We start from the raw sequence: 21,292 nt of genomic DNA, 5'->3' as shown, positions 1-21,292 counted from the left end.
GATTGTAATGGTCGGTTCGCCCTAATTCTCGTTCGCCCTAATAACTAAGTAAGTAAGTAATGACTTTATTTAAAGAGAGTGACTCAATTAGCTTTCGCTAATCTACCTTGAGGCCCTAATTAACTTCTTCTTCCATTAACTTATATTAAGGATAATGTATCTCCATCACATTGATGCTGTGTCATCTGAGTGTAGGAGTGATTTACCCATAGTCGGTGCAGATGATCTAAGAATCAGTTAAATATAGCAAAATTTTGGCAATGACTTGAAAATTATCTCGGCCATCTTTCAGCGGTTTAAGAAGTTTGATTTTAGCAGAAGAAGGGCTATTTGTAAATTACGTATGGTCAGATCATATGTTTTCGTATGTCATATGAATTCGAACTGTCCACGGCCCCACTTTATTTGGCCTTTTAAATCTTTTTTGAGTCGAGCGTCACTGATGAGTCTTTTGAAGACGAAACCGCGCGCAAATTTAAATTTTAACCCTGGTATCTATGATGACGAGGATATATCTGTTCATAGGCTTCAAATTGAATTTGGTTGTTGTTCTAATATTCCATGAAATGAAAGAATTTGCAAAAATTGTTCGGCTCTGGCGTGATGAAGATAAAATCAATCTGTTAACTTCATTTGAAAAAATGTTCTACATCTATACTGCATCTATGCAGTGGAAATCCATAAGGCAGATACTGCTGTACAAACGTCAACCTGCGACGTGCTCAGTATTTACAAGTGTAATTAAAATTGAATAAAAAAAAACCAGGTGGTTTCTGTCAAGTTACAGCTGTAGTCTCCGAAGTTGCTCCTTGAAGCATTCAAGAGATGTAGCTTGAAAGGCTTCAAGAGGCAGACTGTTCCAGTCGGTGATGGTGCGTGGTATATAGCCGAGGCATCTGTGGAGGTACTGATCTGACTTAATTTTTCTGGATGGTATTGTCTAGTTAAGGTAGATGGTCCTTCACGTACGATGGTATGTTGACAGCCGCCTTTACATGTGTTGCTTTTTAAAACATGCTTAATCTTCTAGATTTCTGTCTAGATTCCAACGTTTGCCATTCTAGGGTTTTCATGATGTTTGTAACTATCCCACTGGTTCTCGCGATCGACTGTATGTCGATGTTGCAAATCTGGCATCTTTCTTTGGATCATTTCTTGGGAGTCGATGTGATGTTTTCGATACCGATGCCATACTGCAGAGGCGTACTCAAGATGTGTTCGAACTAGCGATGTATAGGCCTGCGCTTTGATGTCTTGTGGACACTTCCAGAGGTTGCGTCTTAGGAATCCTAGTACTCGGTTTGATTTTGTGATGACTTTCTTGATTTGTGGATCCCAACTGAGATCTTCTGACAATTCGACTCCGAGGTATGGATATTGGTGTACCTTGGTTAGTTGTTGTCCCTATTATTTCTTATTGTTGGATTTTTCTTTCTTGATATCCTCATTTTGTAGCATTTAGCTCAGTGGGTAGAATATCATTTGCCACCTCTCCGCCCATTTAGTCAATTTTGTTAGATCTTGTTGTTACTCTGATAGAGATGCTTTCTTTGGCTTGGTTGCCATAAAATACCTTCCTTTACTTTACAAAACAATCAGTAAATATGAATATATTTATTAAGCTGTGAAGACAATCACGAAAGTTCATGCAAGTCAATATAAAGTAATGAAACAAAAGATTAGTATACATTGTCATTTAAATTTCTTTTTATTTATTCAACTTTAAAAAATTTAATAAATACACTTTTCTGAAATGCAAGATAATCAATCTTAACAAATATAGAATATAAATGCAATATTTCAATGGCCAAGCTTTACAAATGGCACAATTTGAACAGTAATCTGCATCCAAGCTAGCAGTGTTATCTCTTTTTTACTAACCAACCTAGTTGAGGATGTTTGGCTTACAACAGTTAAGAAAACGTCGATGAACTGCTGACAACATGTGTACATATACACGCTACAAAATCGTTTACTGATTACGTGACAGAGTTCTGGGTTGAACGACACCGCTTTATATGGGACAACAACTACCGTGACAGAAGGACCAAGCATCAATTGGGAGGATGGCACAACAAAATTAAGAAAAGATTCCAACATGCAGCAGGAGGAGCTCGCCCACCAAAATAACGAAGATATAGAGTTATAGACACGAGACTCCAACTACTGAAAGAGAGATACACACAATGACTTCTCAGTGTGGTTAACTATATTGACGCAGGATCACAGTATCTTTATTTGAATTGAACAACTTATTGAAATATTGTAATTTGTACATTTTTAATATAATGTTTTGTGACTTTGGAATTGTATTTCCCATTAGTGTCTCATATTACCTATTTTATCATAGTGCTGTATTTTTTTTCCCTATAGAAAAGATAAGATAAGATATTTTTATTCCAAATAAAGGGCCCATGAAGAGCAAAGTAAGTTATTACAATGATTTTGATATCATAATTGGCACAATAATGTTGATAAAAATCATATATTATGTAATGCATTTATAAACTTGATTCATATTTTATATATAAGTTATGTTTGCAATAAAAGATAACTTGTATTGGTGTATTTGTATCATGGAAATCATTCAGAAGAGGGACGAAAGATACCAGAGGTACAGTCAAACTCATTTATTAAAACTAAACTGACAACCTCATTGTCTAAAAATAAAAAGACAAACAGACAAATAATAGTACAGAAGACAAAACATAGAAAACTAAAGACTAAGCAACTCGAACCCTACCAAAAACTGGGATGATCTCATGTGCTCCTAACAGGTAAGCAGATCCTGCTCCACATGTGGCACCCGTCGTGTTGCTTATGTTATTACAAATCCGGTAAAAGTCTAATTCGATAGGTCACAATCGTGAACAGGGAATGGTATTGTAACTGATGAAATATTAATGCCATTGTTTTGTCATTAGTTATAAATGTATGTTAAATGGATCATGAAAGTAATATTACTTCCATGAATGGATTGAATGAATTGATATTAAATTGTTGAGAGAAAAAAATATCTGATGATTTTTTTTTTATACAAATGAGAGTGGGTAGGAGGGGTCCTGATCCCGAAATCCCTGGCTTAAAAACGCGAAATCCCGAGGTCCCTAAATTCGAAAAAAGAATTCCAGGATCCCGAAAGGGTCAATCCCGAAATCCCGAGCTTTAAAACACCCGATCCCGAAGTCCCGATAAAGGTCCTATCCCCGTCCGTCACAAATGAAAATAGAAATACAAAATAAAAATAGCTAACTGATATATAGAAAAAACTAATAATGCAGTGGTATGATTAAAAGTGGGCAAACCAGGAGTAAACCACAGGGACGTCAAATCATGCATGTAGCAACATATCTATAATCATGATAATAAACTCATCATAGATACCAGGATTGAAATTTGATTTTCATTCGCGCCGCAGACTGACGCGAGTTTCGTCTACAAAAGACGCATCAGTGACGCTTGAATCAAAAAATTAATGAGGACCAAAAAATCCAAAAAGTTTTGCCAAATACAGCTAGGGTTACCTATTCCTGAGGTAGAAAAGCCTTAGTATTTAAAATGTTTAAAATTTGTAAACAGTTATTATGAACATATCAGTGCTACTGTATAACTGATCAAGCCGCCGTTAACAAAGAATTGCTTTATCATGTTTTTAATCTGCATAAAGCAATATACAAATAGATTTTTTTAATTGTATATACACAATATAAAGCATTCCAGCAATCATAGATCAGCATATGACACAACATCAATGTGATAACGGTAAGTCTATCCTTTTTCAAAAGTTTGTCAATAAATTGGTCCGAAATCTTATAGGACCGAGTTGTCCTAATTCGAAATTATTTCGCCATTTTGGAAGGTATTTTAAATAATCAAATTTGACTTGACTGGTCTTATAAGATACCATAAAATTGATCAGGTAATAATCATTGCTGGCACCAGTTTTTTTGTTTGTTCGCGAGTCTTGACATTTTTACGACAATACAGGTGTTCGACGTTTTTTGGCAAAAGTTCCTGTGGTAACATGATATAAACAACATGGTGGCCACTACAAATATTTGTACTTAGTTATTTGATTAAAGCCAAATATCATGGATGTTCGAGAGCAACTTAGACTTCACAGACGGAACAGACTTAGAGGGTCAACAGTTAGATTTTATGAGGACAATGACAATGTTGTGAATACTTGGGTTGGACCCGTAAATACACAGCTTTACGGGACTGGGTTGCAAAATCTCTGTCATCAGACTTCAGATAATATTGAAAGATTACAAACAACAATGTCGAAAACAGATCCCTGTTTTGAATATGGCATTAAGCACTGGCACACAGAAACAAGACCAAAGTCATCAATGAGTTTTAATGAAGGTTATAATGTAGTTTGATAGATCTTTAATAAATCACTATTTTTCATACCTGCCAACTTTTGAAAGTGCCCATGGGGGTTTTAGTGCGCGACAACAATTTCAAAGGTTAAGTTCTTTGCGATGTATTTTGCGCGTGCTGTTTTGTGGTCTATAAAAAGTGTCATATTTGTATGATGAGCTTACAAGCCTTTTTCTTAAGGATATTTGCATGATTCTAGTTATTATATCAATAGAAAAGATGAACATGTAGCTATAAGACCAGGATTTATTTTCAAACTTAAATTAGAAAAGTTTTTACAAATATAATGAATTTTCCCATTTTCAAGTTAAAAAAAAATTCTAATTTATTTTTTATTATAGTCAAATGACCCTTGTCTTAGGGACAGTCCCCCATTTACCTGTTTGTTTGGTCCTTGTGAAAAATAAAGAATAGTACATTGTACTTTAATGATTCGATAATTGAATAGATAAATAACATATGTTAAAGCAAGTGTAATGTCAATAAATTAGTGAATAAACTACTATTTATTATCTTGATGGTAGTACTGCATCATTGAATTTTGTCAATCAGCCATGCTTTTATTCTTAATCTGTGTAAGAACCTCATTGAAGGTGAAAAATCACCCATGTTCAAGATTTTAAAATTCTACAACACAAGTTCAAAATCTAGCATGTTAGAATAATCTTGAGAGAAAACGTTTTTGATTGGCTCATTAATTTGATCACAAGAAACACTGAATTTGATTGGCTAACACGATTGTCTCCCTTGAACACAGTTCAAAATCGGGAACAATGAAATTTTTCGTGTAAATTTTCACAAAATCGTGTTTTATAGCTTTTTTCACGATCACGATCGTGCAATCGTGACAAAGGGTCAAAATCGTGTAGTACACGCCTAAATCGTGAAAGTTGGCAGGTATGATTTTTGAATATGTGAGACCGCTACACTTGGCCCGAGAACAGAGTTTCCCCTGGGTCAATTATTTTTTTCGCCACCTCTTTTGCCAAAACAGTATATTTTCCCCATTTTATTGTTTTTTTCCGCCAAGTAACATATACATGTATATGTTGTCGATTTGACACATTCCCCATTTGCGGGCATTTCCTTTCTCAATTTTATATATACAAATATATTTTTCAATTGAAATATCCCTTCATTCTCCCCCCCCACCCCCACCCCTCATCCCCCTAAAAAAAATGATAAGTTAAAATGTGTTTGCACCATTATATGATTATTGTCTATGATTATTCTCTTAAACTTATCTGCACTATGAATAAACACTGAAAGTTTACTTTTCAAAATAAACTTTGCTTTTTTTTTCTTACTTTAAAAAGGGGGGGAGGAGGGTTGGAGAATTCATTATATTTGGAACAACTTTCCTAAAAGAGGGGTGCACGTGGGGTCCACTTACTTTTAATATTAGAGAAGATATAAGTCCAGGAATATAACTAAATTCTTGGAAATGTTTTGACCATTGGCATATATACATGTATATGTTACAGGCATTTTCTAAATCAAGCATTTTGTAAAATTACTGAATATTCAGTCAAATTAAAAAATGCCTAACGTTGACAGACATTATACAAAATGACTAAAATTACCTAGTCATTTTGTAAAATGACTGAAATTTTGAAGCAAAATACTAAAATTGCCTGTTGAATTTTAGGCAATTTGTAGGAGAGTGTTATCATTGACAAAAGTGGACAAGATCACAATATATTGCAAAGAAAATAACTAATGGTTCATTAGAATTAATTTATTTTCTAAAAACCAGCTTGGGAAGGGTTGTATATCATATGATGTGTCCTTTTTAGTGAACTACATAAAGTACATACTCTGTATTTCAGATACCAATAGTGAATTTGTGATTATTTTGTCAAAATAGCAGAAGGATACATTGTTCTGTCAATAGAACAAATTACAATAGAAATTCTGGATTCAAAATAGTTACAGTTTTCAATCAAGATAGCCTATTGGAAATTGTGGCTAGGTTTAAATTTATTTTTGAAAAAGATTAAATTCATAAGAAACCTCAAATTAAAAAAAAATTATGCACATGTTTTTTATAACTAAATGGATAGTTTTCGTTATACAACTTATGTACATATACTTTTTTTCTGAGGAAAATTCTTTAATTTGTTCACATTTAGAAGAAGTTTACTATTTTTCATTGCAAAATAAACAATTATCTGATTGTTCATGTTAAACACGTGCTCAATAACCATGCTTTTTGTTAGATTTGTTTACTATAAGGTGACAATCGGTAAACTTCGGCTTCAAAACACGGCATTTAATGAGTAGCCATATTTGTTAAATCATATTGGACAGAGAGAAAAAAAATTGACGATTAAACAATATATATGCCTAAAAAATGACAAATTGGTGCACAGAGGACTTAGTTTATGATATATACATGCATTGGTTCAAGAATTGGAGAAACATTATTTTTCACCACTCACTCGTTTCATATATGACTTTAAAAAAAATATTTAAAATTCACTATAAAGGGCAATAACTCCATAAGGTGTCAATGGACAATTGCTTATAACGAATGTGTGATGATTCAAGTTTCTCCAAATATGGTTGAAGACTTGAAGTGCTAAAACAAGATTTTAGGCCAAACAATTATGTATTTACAAAAGTTCTGGACAAATATTGAGTAACAGTTTTGTCATCCAAACATTTTGAGAAATTTTGAGAAATAATAAATAATTGTCGAGTTGTTTGGAATAATTCAGTAAATATTATTCTTGATTATTTGAACTCTTCTTTTTTCATTCAGTAATAATTATCATAAATAAAACTGTTCTGGTGTTAAAAGCTGTCATTTTTTGTTTTTATCTTTAATATTTCTTTCTTTAAAACAATTTCAGGCATTTTGTAAAATGCCTTGTTATTTTTCCAGGCATTTTGTAAAATGCCTAGAAAATTAGTCATTATGTACATGTATAATGACTGAATCTTGCAGCCATTTTACAGATTGCCTAAAATTTTCAGGCATTTTACAAAATGCCTAAATTTAGAAAATGCCTGTAACATGCATACATATTACATTGTAATACCAGATAGATGACTATATATACATGTAGTTCTTTGGGAAAGTTTTTTCAAATAATATAAATGTACCTTATTGTACAAAGAAGTGGATTTTACAACAAAACAATTGTTTTATCCCTTGAAATTTATCCCTCATTAACGGTCTCACTAATTAGCGACAAGAAACATATTTTTTTTTATTAAAATTACTTATTCCAAATGAATATTAAAAGAATATGCAAAAGAAATAAATTTTAGCGACAAGAAAGTTAATATTGATAGAAAAAAATTTGAAACATTATTTACATGATATTTTATCATTAATTATCAGTCGGAAACCAGGTTGAACTAGAACAAAAGAATCGAAGCTCTTTGTTAGAGAAGGCGATAAATGTTTACTGTATTGTTTACTATAGTGACAAAATTTTTAAAAGTTAATAGAAACAAACAAAATTGCAATTTTCTTCTCAATTACGAGGTGTTTTATTTTAAAAACACCATTTGCATAAGTTTTCAATTTATCTAGTACATAGTTAAGCAGAACAATTAGATATCAAGTCGACGACATGGGTATCTTTCAAGTTGGATGAAGAAAATGCATAACCTCCGATTTTTATGAAAAAATTACCACGGACGGAAAACATATCAATCTATTAGTTCAGTAATTTTCGTGTCTGCCCTTCCATTATGTGACTGAAGAAAAAATTAAAAAAAATGGGTAATAATTGTATCGAAAAGAGAAAATCGAGTGCGCCTTTTTATGTTAGGGCGTGTTTGAGTTGAGTATTTTGTCTTGATATCGTACAAAGTAAGAATATTTCATACATCGTCTCGCTTCAGATTCTATCATTTTTATATATTAAAGCTACAGGTTGACTTTATAACACAAAAAATCACAGTACTAAAAGATGAAATATATGGGTCAAGTGAAATACCTATCTAATGAGTCACAAAAACAGAGAAGGTTTGTTCGAATAGCTATTTTTTTACTGAAAGTACTTGACGACAGTCTTTCAAGTTGGATGATGAAAATGCATATCTTCGAAAAATTCTATTTTTGTGTGTGTGATTACTAGGGTTTAGAGGCTTCATACACTAAAAAAATCTAGGCTGCCCTTCCACGAAATATTTAATTAGAATTTTTTTAAATATTTATGAATTTTCGAAAATTCCACCTGACAACCGATCAGACAATAGTTTTAAGTTGAATCAATGCAGACAAGATTATTAACTGATGCTCATTAGCTAGTTGATACATTTGTTTTTTAAAATACAACTGACATATAAGGATCGTAATGGTGCAATGTGGATAAATTTATCGGTTTCCAAGAGCAATATTGGTAGCGCGTCATCCCTACAATGGCTTCCATTTCTACGATTGTGAAAATGAACTGGCGTAATGGGGAGATAATTTTGACGAAGTAGACTCCTGACTGTTATGTTTAATAGCAAGTATTAAGTTTACCCTGTCGTATCATGATATTACTTTTACTTGTGTTTTAGAACAGTAATATATTTATCTTATAATTTGTTTTTTAAAACTCTCTTTGTGCATTTTATACAAAATATAATAAATTTGCAGAAAATACAGACAAATTGTGAAATTCAAAGAAAAGGAAAAGAAAATTAAAATGTGAATATTTTTCATTATTTTATTTTGTGTATTGCCTCATTAAACAATATTTATCATGTTTATGCATATTGAATGAAGATTAAAGGAAATTAATGACAATCTTCAACTTGAGTTTTTAACAGGTTACACTGTTTACAATGATTGTATATTCTGGCGCGTGTAATTGTATAGTCTGACACGTGTACAAAGTTGGTGTTAATTGAATGTTATTGCAGCAATAAAACAAGGAACAAGTGCCTCGTTTATATAAATTACACAATCACTTTCTTCCTCACAAATATTTAATTTCTTCATCTATCAAGAGGATAAAAAAATTATCAATTAATTTCTGCTCGTATATTAAAAAAAAATTTCAAAAAATTTCTTGTCACTAAACATGCTAAATAGTCTTCTTGTCGCTTCTTGTCACTAAAATTATTTTTCTTGTCGCTTCTTGTTGTTTCTTGATGCTTCTTGTCGCTAATTAGTAGGTATTAAAGGTATATAGTCATTACATCGAAGTGTTACCCCTCATTTGAATGATTGTTTGCAACCTGTTGAATAATTTATTTTTAAAAGACAGTTTTCTTTTCCAGACCATCATAAATGATTAATTTGAGATGTAAAATTATGCTTGAAACATGTGCTTCGCCAAAACGACGTTAAAGTACCCTCTCAAATCAATTATCTAATTCAAAGTCATAGGATAAAGTCAGAAATTTTTCTTGCTTTCAAACATTTTTCATCATAACAATGGTGCCTTTCTTTTCTGGTCACCATCGTCAATAAATGAAGGAGAGGAGATAGACATCAAAAGTTGGCTTCAAACACATGTGTCACAAAGAGGTTAATCATTCCTTTATTTGACATGTGCAGATGCCATTTAACCATAGTAGCCAGTCAAGGTCGTTAAAAACTTCCATTTGTTGTATTTAACCATATCATTTTGTCAAACAGTACAATCAACACCTTTATTAATTATTACTTTGTTGCCTGTCAAAATCTGAACAAGTTCAAAGTGAATTCAGAGTATTGTCTGGTAAAGTTTGAGAAACCTGATACAAAATAAAAAACAAGATCCATGGATGACATTAAATGGTTATACACTTCTTTCGCCAAATTCTTTAGCAAAAGATGAATTTTTAATCACCACAATTATTATTTTTTGCAAAAAATGGTGAACATTTGTATCATATAACATGTATAACAATCACCTCAGATATTTCTATTGGGACTACAAAATTTTATGTGAACCTTTTTTGATGTCAAGTAACCTCTCTCCTTGTTTTGTATATTTGTATATAATTTAATTTTGGATGTAACGCATCTTCTGATTGGCTGACGTTATTTTGTTGTCAGCCCATAGACATAATTTAGTCATGTGACCGTGACGTCATCAACGTTTTTTCATGGTTTTCTACGGTTTAAAATGGAATTTAGAATTAAATTATGAGAAATGACTGTAATATTTTTTCTGTCTATTCGAAATAACATAAAAAATGTGGTTTACACTGTAAATAACCCGCTACACGCGTTATTCAGTGTGCACCACATTTTTTATGTTATTTCTTCATAGACAGAAAAAATATTACAGTCATTCCTTAAATATTGTAAATAGTTATTGTTTTTATCTCTGTACTGATATTTAATAATAATGCATTGGTTTTATGAAATAAATAGGGATGATGTCACAGTGTTTTGATTTGGGGACCATAAGTTTTTATTTTGATTAATGTTATCCTTTATCAATACCCAAAATGATTTAATTTGAGGCAGGCATTACTTGTGAAAGGGAACAAAGTCTGTATGAATTTTTTTTTTAATTCAAACATGTTTAAAAAAAGAAACGGAAATATTATAACGTTTCCGATTTTGGTTCTGTTGTTAGGGATTTTAGTTGTGATGTTATTTGAGTTATGACGGCATATATTCAATGTAAACAAAAAAATGCTGTCATCGGGTAACATTTTTTTTCATATCAAACAATTATTAAAACTGAATTGGTAATATTGAGTTCCTTCCTATATTTTACTAGACTGATAAATATATATTTTATTCAAAGTATCATGCAAACAAAACTAGAAAAAGGAAGCAGATTTCTGAGCAGATGCTGGGATTTAAAAAAGTCTAAAAAAAAAGTTAACGATTTTGAGTTCATTAATTAGTAGCCCGAAGTTTTCCCGATTTAAAATGTTTTTTTTATTTCTCTACTGTAATCGGGGACCTTGTCCCCATATTATATTCAGATATTTTGAGCTCTTTCGAATTAAAGAATTAAAAAGGAGACATAAACATAAAATCATTTCAGGTACATTTAAAATATGCATGCAGTGTTCTTAATAACATAAAATAAAATGTAAGTAAAGACAGAGCAACCTAGTAGATATAGGTTCACTCATATTTCTATAATATCTCAATTTTGTTTAACAGGAAGTGTTGATTTTAAAGGAAGATGGAAAGATGCCAATGTGATGTTTACAGACACAGAAACAATTAAAAACATTGCAACACCAATAAATGATAATGAATCATTGTCTTCATATTCAGAAACCCGTAAGTACAAACTAATATTATAGCCATATGCGGTTCAATATGCTTGATTCCAACCATTCTGTCAAACTAAAATATAAATATTGTTTTTAGACCATGTCATTTCTTGTCATTTAAAAACATGTTTGTCTTTTTTGTTGGGGATGATCATGAAATGAATATCTGTAAGTATGTTAAACAAAGAAAAAATTATGTTATATTGAAAAAACTTGTTAAAATCTAATTCCATGCAATATAAATTATTCATGTAAATAAACAATGATCAATAGGTGGAAAGTACAGTGGAACAGAAGAAAACACAAAATTTTCTCTTGTTAATCATTTTGCAAGTGCATACCAAAAACAGGTGATGGAAAGCATAAGGACTGATGGAAAGCATAAGGACTGATGGAAAGCATAAGGACTGATGGAAAGCATAAGGATTGATGGAAAGCATAAGGACTGATGGAAAGCATAAGGACTGATGGAAAGCATAAGGACTGATGGAAAGCATAAGGATTGATGGAAAGCATAAGGACTGATGGAAAGCATAAGGACTGATGGAAAGCATAAGGACTGATGGAAAGCATAAGGATTGATGGAAAGCATAAGGACTGATGGAAAGCATAAGGATTGATGGAAAGCATAAGGACTGATGGAAAGCATAAGGACTGATGGAAAGCATATATATGTGTGAAAACAGGGAAGACAGAGAAAAAACCTACAAAAAATCTAGTAACTACACATAATCATGTAAATCAACTGGAGCTGGAATGTTGCAACATATAAATGGAAAGCATTATAAAATCACAATTGCCATTTATCAAATGCTACACGTTTGTTTAATTTAAATATTTAGGAATAAAAGAAGATCTTGGGTATGCATGTACGTCAATATGATAGCAACCCAGGAAAACAAAAAAATCAAAGAAATCTTTAGTTTAGTATGTGGTCTGGAAACGATAAAATAAAGATGTGAATAAAAATAGCAGATATTATAATTTAAAAGATGTTTATTTCGTATATTTGCAGCACTACCTCCAAATAAATTTTGTTATCTTTGTACCACTATGGAAGAACACAAAAGACACATGCATCTACAAAAGGTAACTTTATATTTTGCATCCCACTTTGACATATACCATAGTCATGAATGTAATTATGCTGTAAATTCAGAAATTATTGCGTGTTTTTATTATTGCGAATAATGCAAAAGGGTTATAATCGCAATAATTTACACTTGTGTTTTGATATTTTTTAATAAATTAAACAGGATTTTCTCAATATCGCAAAAATTAAAATTGCATATGCATTTTAATCAAAAATGATAAAATCGCAATAATTTCTGAATTTACAGTACACTTATATAACTTATATTCTTAGTAGTAAGTACAAGTGAATCATATGTGTAATACAATCAATTGCAATCATACTGTCTCAGTTTATCTCTTAGTTTCAGAGCTTTAATTATCAAGCCTCTAATCTGTATTACATCATGTCACATGTGATGTGAGGTACAAATGTATATACTGTGAAAGCAGAAAATTTCGTTGGATTTAATTTTGTTTATTTCGTGGATAAAAAATATCCACGAAATTAAAACCCCAACGAAAATTTAACTGTAAATTCCCCAAGTCTAAATCAAAAATACGTAAATATCTACTTTATTTAATCAGACAAATTCATATTGACATTATATAATGGTGAACATAATTATAAATGTATACAATGAAATAAAAGACAAAAATATTTAAATGTTTTTTTCAGTAACCTTAATCTTATGTTTGTATAGAAATAAATCAAAATCAAAATCTGTCAATCAATGTCATTTAACATTCTAATGCGTCTGTTATGCCCCAAGCCGAAATCTATTAATGACACAATCATTGTCCTTTGATAAGACATCAAAGGCATGTAAGAACCAGTTAGCGTGTGCCGGTTTAATTGCACTTATCCGGAGATCCACAGTTACTTTTTCAACAGGTAACCCTTTTTTCAGTTGAGTAGACACTTGATCTGAATACCAATTGATAAATTTCTGCTTGATAATGTACTTTAATTTCCCGTTAACGGTACAGTCACAGGGTTGAAGTTCTTCTGTTGTACTAGGGGGAACAAACACTGTACGAATAGGATTTTTATGAAGCAGTGCAAGAAAGTCCATGTATTGATGTGCCTTAAAGACATTGAATATGGCTAATGCATGTGCCTTGCTTCTCCCGGAACGTTTAATTTCTTTACGAACTTTGTCAAAGTATGGTATCGATACGGATTTCGCCTATTTTATCATCGTAACACTTGTTGACCAGTGATTTTCAGAATGCGTTACATTCCAGTCTTTAGGAAATGTGGATAAGGGATGACATCTATCAGTTGTACCCTTGTAAATTAATTGAAACGGAAGTAATGCAAATTCCTACCACACCTGTTATTTGTCACTTTTATCATCTTACGCAACGATACTACAATCTTATGATCCCTTTTCTTCTAATGTCCATTCACTTGTAGGAACCAATTTAAGACCTGTCTGGTCAAAGTTTGTAATCAGTTCATGTGGAATATATATCATACTCGTAAACACATTTTGTAATTTCTTCAAATATTCCTCCTTTAAGTTTTCAAAATCTACTGGTAATTTTTGTCCCTTTCCTTTTAACTTAATTAATTCTCCTCATAAGTGATCTTGCATAATCTCGACTTACATCTAAATGTCCTCCGTTTTCAACAAGCAAAGCATGGTTTTCAGCTCTAACTATGCCACGGGCGGCAGCAACAACTATAGTTGTATTGACAACCCCACCAGCAGCACGTAAATTTTCACAAACATTTTTACTCTGTCATCAAGTTTATTTTCCAACATCAGTGGCCTACCTTGTATTTTAGTAGGCAATTCCTTAATTTCAGATTCAATTTTCTGTTCTAGGTTTATCTTGCTCTTCTTACAGTATTCGTCTCTCATACTCCTAATTGTTGTTTCTGACACACGTTTTCTGAGATCACTTGATATTTTTCTTGATGCTTTTGCCTCACCAAGGTCATTTGTGATTTTTGCAAATTTAGCAGGTTCTTCAGGCGTGTATGATCCATATTTTCCTCGTTTCCTTTTACCTGGTCTAGAAGGTGAAGCTTTTGGGGAATCACTTAAACTTTTGATCGCTTCATTTGCTACTGTAATTGCTTTTGCATCATCATCCGAGGTTGCCATGGTTGCACGGCTTGGGGAAGGTAATCCTGGGGAGGATGGTTCCTGTATTTTAGAACTTTTAATCCATTTTAAGATAGACATGTTTACACTTCTTGTTACAATTTATGAATGATAAAATTTACGTTCACAAAACTTAATTACAGCTTGCTGTCACTATTAAATGCACTGATTTTTCCCAACGGCAAATATTAAGATTAGTTTTATCTAGTATTGTCAATTATAAAGTGACATTAACATATTTCTTCTCAACTTAAAAACCACGAAATTAAATCCCCACGAACTTACTTTTGGATACAAAACCACGAAATTTCAACCCCACGAAAATTAGTGCTTAGTACAGTAGTAAAGTGTAAATGTATATTATATGGCTTTTTCAATATATTTCACACCTTATCAACCCTCAATCAATATAGTCCTTGAGCAGATATATAACTTTGGTGTATAATATTGTGCATTGAAAAAGACTTAGTTTCAATGGGGAAATCCTGAGTTTAATCTTCAGCAAAACTTATTCCACATTAAGAATTTCCATACATCATATTCATGGAAAAAAGTTGCACCAATGTTACCAAAGTTAGGAGTTTGAGAAAATAGTTTGCTTAGGACACTATGTAGGGTAAACAGAATATTTGAGATATATATACTTTTCACAAATCTTATTGAAATTACAGGTACCAAAGAGACCATCAACAGGGAAAACAAGGATAAAATATATTGCTCCTATGCCAACACTAAAGAAGAAGGAAGAAGTGGAAGTTGACACAACATTGTATGAGCGTCTCTACAAAGTGGATGTTTACACAGGAGAGTCAGGGATCAATGCCAATGTATGTATTTCATTAAGGGAGCAACCAGTTAACTTCAAGGGGAGTCATGTTTTTTTCTGCACAGAGCACAATTAATCTTATTTAGTTTTTGTCGACTTTTGTTGCAGAAAGCTCGACATAGGGATAGTGATCCGGCGGCGGCGGCTACGGCGGCAGCGGCGGTGTTAGCTCACTTCTTAAAAGCTATATATTTTAGAAGGTGGAAGACCTGGATGCTTCATATTTAGTATATAGATGCCTCATGTTACGAAGTTTCCGTCAGGCACATGTCCATTGTCCTTGACCTCATTTTCATGGTTCAGTGACCACTTGAAAAAAAAGTTCAGATTTTTTGCAATGTTAAATTCTCTCTTACTGTAAGTAATAGGATAACTATATTTAGTATGTGCGTACCTTGCAACTCCTCATGCCCGTCAGACAGTTTTCACTTGACCTCAACCTCATTTCATGGATCAGTGAACAAGGTTAAGTTTTGGTGGTCAAGTCCATATCTCAGATACTATAAGCAATAGGTCTAGTATATTTGGTGTATGGAAGGACTGTAAGGTGTACATGTCCAACTGGCAGGTGTCATCTGACCTTGACCTCATTTTCATGGTTCAGTGGTTATAGTTAAGTTTTTGTGTTTTGGTCTGTTTTTCTCATACTTTATGCAATAGGTCTACTATATTTGTTGTATGGAATGATTGTAAGGTGTACATGTCTAGCGGGCAGATGTCATCTGACCTTGACCTCATTTTCATGGTTCAGTGGTTATAGTTAAGTTTTTGTGTTTTGTCTGTTTTTCTCATACTTTATGCAATAGGTTTACTATATTTATTGTATGGAATGATTGTAAGGTGTACATGTCTAGCGGGCAGATGTCATCTGACCTTGACCTCATTTTCATGGTTCAGTGGTCAAAGTTAAGTTTTTGAGTTTTGGTCTTTTTATCTAATACTATATGTCAATAGGTCAACTATATTTTGTGTATAATGGAAATATTTTATGATCTATATGTCAGTCGTGCAGGTTTTATTTGACCTTGACCTGGTTTTCAAGGTTCATTGCTCAGTGTTAAGTTTTTGTGTTTTGGTCTATTTTCTTAAACTATAAGCAATAGGTCAACTATATTTGTTGTATGGAAGCATTGTTAACTGTACATGTCTGCCTGGCATATGGTTCAACTGACCTTGACCTCATTTTCATGGTTCATGTTAAGTCTATGTGACAGTCGTAATAAAGCTTTATATTTAGGAGTATCAACATAATATCAATGATTAGTAAAGAAGGCGAGACATTTCTGTGTGTGCACTCTTGTCTAAGCTATCAATCATTTTTTTTATATTCAACATCATAAGGTATTTGAAAAAGCTGGATTCAGAATGCTACTGAGCTCGATACAAAGCAGAACAACACAGTCTAGATTGGGCAGGGTAATTCAGTTGCCATTTATCATCCTGTTCATGTATCTCTCATCATACCATAAATTGGTGAGAGACTGGACACATCATGTTATTTTTATATTTTATAGTTTTGAGCTTGTATTATCAAGAGTGTTCTAAATACTATTTGCCTCAATAACAACTATATATGTACATGTATATATATTTGTTTGTTTTCACAACTATTTTTATTAGAATGTATTTCAATGTATATTGTACACTAAAAGTGCTACAGATGTTAAAGTACGCTAACAGGCAAACAAGTCATGGGGGTGTCTAAGTTTTCAAGCTAAAGAATAATTTAAAAAAACTACTGTGGATTCCTTATTATTCGTTGGATACCAATTTTCGTGGATTTCATGGGTAAGGGTAAACTACAAAATTAAATGTTCAATGAAGGACAGTTTTTCTATAGGCTTGTATGCAGAGCTCTGCAAAACCGTGAAATTAAATATCCACGAACATACCGGTACAAGTTTCCCTTTATCCACAAAAATAAAAGAATCCACAGTATTTGGTAATTTTTTGTTTTATATTTTTGACAGGTACATATAACCATCAAGGGCAGCAGAGATGAGCTTCCAAAGACACAACTGAAGAAAGGAAGAGGGTCAATGAATTTTATCTTCATGAGAGAAACTAAAGAAACTTTTTATTTGAAGGCTCCATTTCTAGGAGAGTTAGAAATAGCCACAATTGAGGTATTACTTTTTACTGAAAGAGTCAGTATTTTAGAATTTGGCATATTCATGTATAGTAATGAACTTGAATTATGTTTAGGATCATGTGGTCATTATATTACAACTTTTTGGGCTATACTGCAATAACCCTGTGTGACCATTGATTTGTCTGGCTATTTGCCCAATAAAAAGATTTGTCTCACTTTTCTCACAAACTACTGTCAGAACTGGAAGACTTCATATTTTGTCAGCAGCTTGATGTTGATGAGTTGTAATATGTGGAGAATATTGGGATCAGTCAATTACTTCCTGTTTGCCGATATTTTGATTTTTTTTTTTTTTTTTTATATTGTCAAACATAACTGTTTTTCAGGCATTTACATTCTATGTTATTAAAGTTTAGTACTGCATATAGAAAACAGTCTTACAAACATGGTTGATATTGTTGTTTCTTCAATGTCCAGTGGCAAATATCTGATGCATATTCAGGGTGATTATTCATAGTGAACCGTTTGAATGGTTTTACACTAGTTATTTTTGGGGCCCTTTATAGCTTGCTGTTGGGTGTGAGCCTTGGCTCTGTGTTGAAGGCCATACCTTGACCTATAATGGTTTACTTTTATAAATTGTTATTTGGATGGAGAGTTGTCTCATGACACTGATACCACATCTTCCTATATCTACTTACCTGTTTATTATGACATCGGTGTTTTAGTGGAACCAGTTATAAGACTGAAGTCTCAGATCAGATTCAGAAAAGATAAAGATAGTTTATTCTCATAAAACCATGCAAGTACAAAGGTTACAGAGAAGTTAAAAAAAATAGTATACATAAAAATAAAAAATGCATTAAAAATGCATAAAATTCAAAATTTCAGATGAGATAACATATAAAAGAATATATATATAGGTTGTATAGTCAAATGTAAAAGCTAAAATTGTATAAAGAATTGCTTTCTATAAGTATGTTAAATAAATTATGGTTGTTAAGAAGGAGAGAGTTTACTATTAATACATCTTATAAAATTGCAGAGGTTTCTTAGTGTCTTTGGTTTTTTTGAATTAAACAGTTTGTTGAATGTAAAAATGTTATGTCTTGGTATTAGTCCATTTGGAATAAATCTTCTTCTTTCATCTTGTAAAGCCAGGCAAACAAAAATATAGTGGTATTCGTCTCCGATATCTCTTTTTGTACATATTGAACATTTTCTATCACTTCTTTCAATGTTATACCATCTCCCCTTTTCTATTGGCAGTGAATGATTCGATGTTCGGTATTTACAAAGTGTATATATATCTCGGTCATTTATGATATTGAAATAATTCTCAAATTCAAAATGTTCCTTAAAGAGCCTATATGTAATGCATTTTGATGTGTTCTGAATAGCTGAGTTCCAAATTTGTTTAAACTGGTCAATTAATCTAAGTTTGATACTTTTTGGTAACCATTTGGTGAGGTCTGTAATTTGCACATAAAATAAGTTTGAAAATCCGGCATTGTCCAATATATTTTTAATGTTCTTTATCCATAAGATATCATCATTGTTTGTGTGATATTGGGAATATACAAATTTGTATAATATTGATGATAACTTGTTTTCATCTATAAGCAGCCTGCACAAAAGACAAACCACTTAATTAGCTTATGTTTTTTTAAATCCATGTTACTTTTTCAACTTCTGGTAAGTTTGACTAAAAATTGAATATTTCTGACTTTGTAATATATATTTTTTTTTTAGCATGATGGTTTACAACAAACACACAAATGGTACCTGGAGAAGATCATTATAACTGATGTTAAATCAGAACAGGTTTGGGAGTTTGAGTGTTTTAATTGGTTGTCACTGCATATAAAAGATTACAGAATAAAAAGAGATTTATTCGGCAAAAAGACAGGGAAAGCTGCATTGGAAGGTATTAATAAACATTTTAGTATTGTCGAATATTGACTTGGTAGATGGTTATATGGATGTGTAATTTTAATTGATAACCATCAAATACAAAATTTATTAAAGACAATTAGTACATCTATTGGCAAATTATATCCCTGTTTTGTGTCCAATACAAATGATTTTTTTTCTCATGAATAACATTTATCGTTTTTTACTTTTATTTTATTGAACATGTAAACAAAATAAAGTTTGTCTAAATTTACACATAAATTAACAAGATGATAATAATAAAATTTTAATAGAATATTTCCCCTTCAATAATGAATCTTTTGTTCAGAATATATAGACTGTTTACTGTAAATTCAGAAATTATTGCATGCATTTATCCGGGTGCGGGAATTTCTCGCTACATTGAAGACCTGTTGGTGACCCTCTGCTGTTGTTTTTTATTTGGTCGGGTTGTTGTCTCTTTGACACATTCCCCATTTCCATTCTCAATTTTATTATTGCAATTTTGACATTTTAGACTAGAATGTGATTTGAATTTATGCAATATTAAAAAAATCTTGTTTAATTCATATAAAAAAATTCAAAACGCAAGTTTAAATTATTGCAATTATAATCCTGTCGCATTTTTTCACATTTTTAAAAATTAAAACATTGCAATAATTTCTGAATTTACAGTTTTGATTTGATTTTTTTTTTTCAAAACCTATCATATATCACATTATTCACAAAAATAAAAACAGCTCTAATACTTCTGAATATACAGCATTCTTTCCTATCTATATATTTCAGTATACAATGTACAGATATACACAGGGAAAAAAGCATTCTCTGGAACTGATGCCACGATCTGTATGACTGTATTTGGAACTAGAGGTGCTACTAATAAACTTAAGTTCGTTGACCATGATAAAACAAAATTTGAGAAAGGACAAATGGACAGTTTTGATGTGTCCAGTAAAAACTTGGGAGAATTGAGAAGAATCAGGTAAATTACATTCTGTGGTTTCATTATTGTTTGTTTGATACCAATTTTCGTGGGTTTTGTTGGTACAGGTGAGAGAAAAAAATTCTATCTGGTTGTATGCAGTCTTTGACAAATTAACAAAATCACATATTCACGAAAAAGGAATTTATTTGCAATTCACGAAAATAAATGAAACCACAGTACTTATGATATAAAAATAAGAAGATGTGGTATGATTGCTTATGAGACGACTATTCAAAGTTGAAATGACGTGGATGTAAGCTATTAGTCCGTATTGCTATGTACCCAGCAGATTGACCTGATGTGATCACCGGTCATTTTCTTCTATTATAGTTTAGAAAACAGTTCAACACAAAATTTGAATATAATTTGACTATATTCATTATTATTCATGGGATACCAATTTCATTGTTTTCATGGACACAGTTATATTTTCAATGCAATGAATTCAATTCAAGTTTTCAATAGGTTTATACTGCTGTGGATTCATATATTTTCATGCGTACATTTCAACTATACAGAAAAAAATATAATAGGAATTTAAAAAAAATATTTGATACCATAGCAATTTACAGCAACAATTAAATCTTCTAAGTTGAGTTTATATGGAAATCCTTGGGCAGAATGAAGATGCAATTATGTCTCCCCTACATTATTTATTAATGAAGCCCTATTGCTTTTCTTGTCATTATTTTGGTTGTGAAAGTTTGTCAACCAAAAATTTG

The 21,292-nt window shown here is 31.8% G+C and overlaps 1 protein-coding gene across 2 annotated transcripts in view; it reads left to right on the top strand.

The window, feature by feature from the left end:
• Nucleotides 1-4,019: 4,019 nt before the first annotated feature.
• LOC139515848 (uncharacterized) overlaps nucleotides 4,020-21,292 on the top strand; it is a 43,326-nt gene continuing 26,053 nt past the window's right edge. For both annotated transcript variants that reach the window (XM_071305578.1, XM_071305576.1), the window contains exons 1-7: nucleotides 4,020-4,368; nucleotides 11,447-11,569; nucleotides 12,578-12,651; nucleotides 15,422-15,577; nucleotides 17,547-17,702; nucleotides 19,421-19,595; nucleotides 20,372-20,567. In XM_071305578.1, the coding sequence (XP_071161679.1) occupies nucleotides 4,092-4,368; nucleotides 11,447-11,569; nucleotides 12,578-12,651; nucleotides 15,422-15,577; nucleotides 17,547-17,702; nucleotides 19,421-19,595; nucleotides 20,372-20,567 (1,157 nt within the window). In that variant the 5' untranslated portion in view covers nucleotides 4,020-4,091. The remainder of the gene's footprint in view (nucleotides 4,369-11,446; nucleotides 11,570-12,577; nucleotides 12,652-15,421; nucleotides 15,578-17,546; nucleotides 17,703-19,420; nucleotides 19,596-20,371; nucleotides 20,568-21,292) is intronic.

Source organism: Mytilus edulis, chromosome 3 (genome assembly GCF_963676685.1).
Source record: "Mytilus edulis chromosome 3, xbMytEdul2.2, whole genome shotgun sequence".
NCBI classification, from domain to species: Eukaryota; Metazoa; Mollusca; class Bivalvia; order Mytilida; family Mytilidae; genus Mytilus; species Mytilus edulis.
This window is presented reverse-complemented; position numbering and strand designations above follow the sequence as displayed.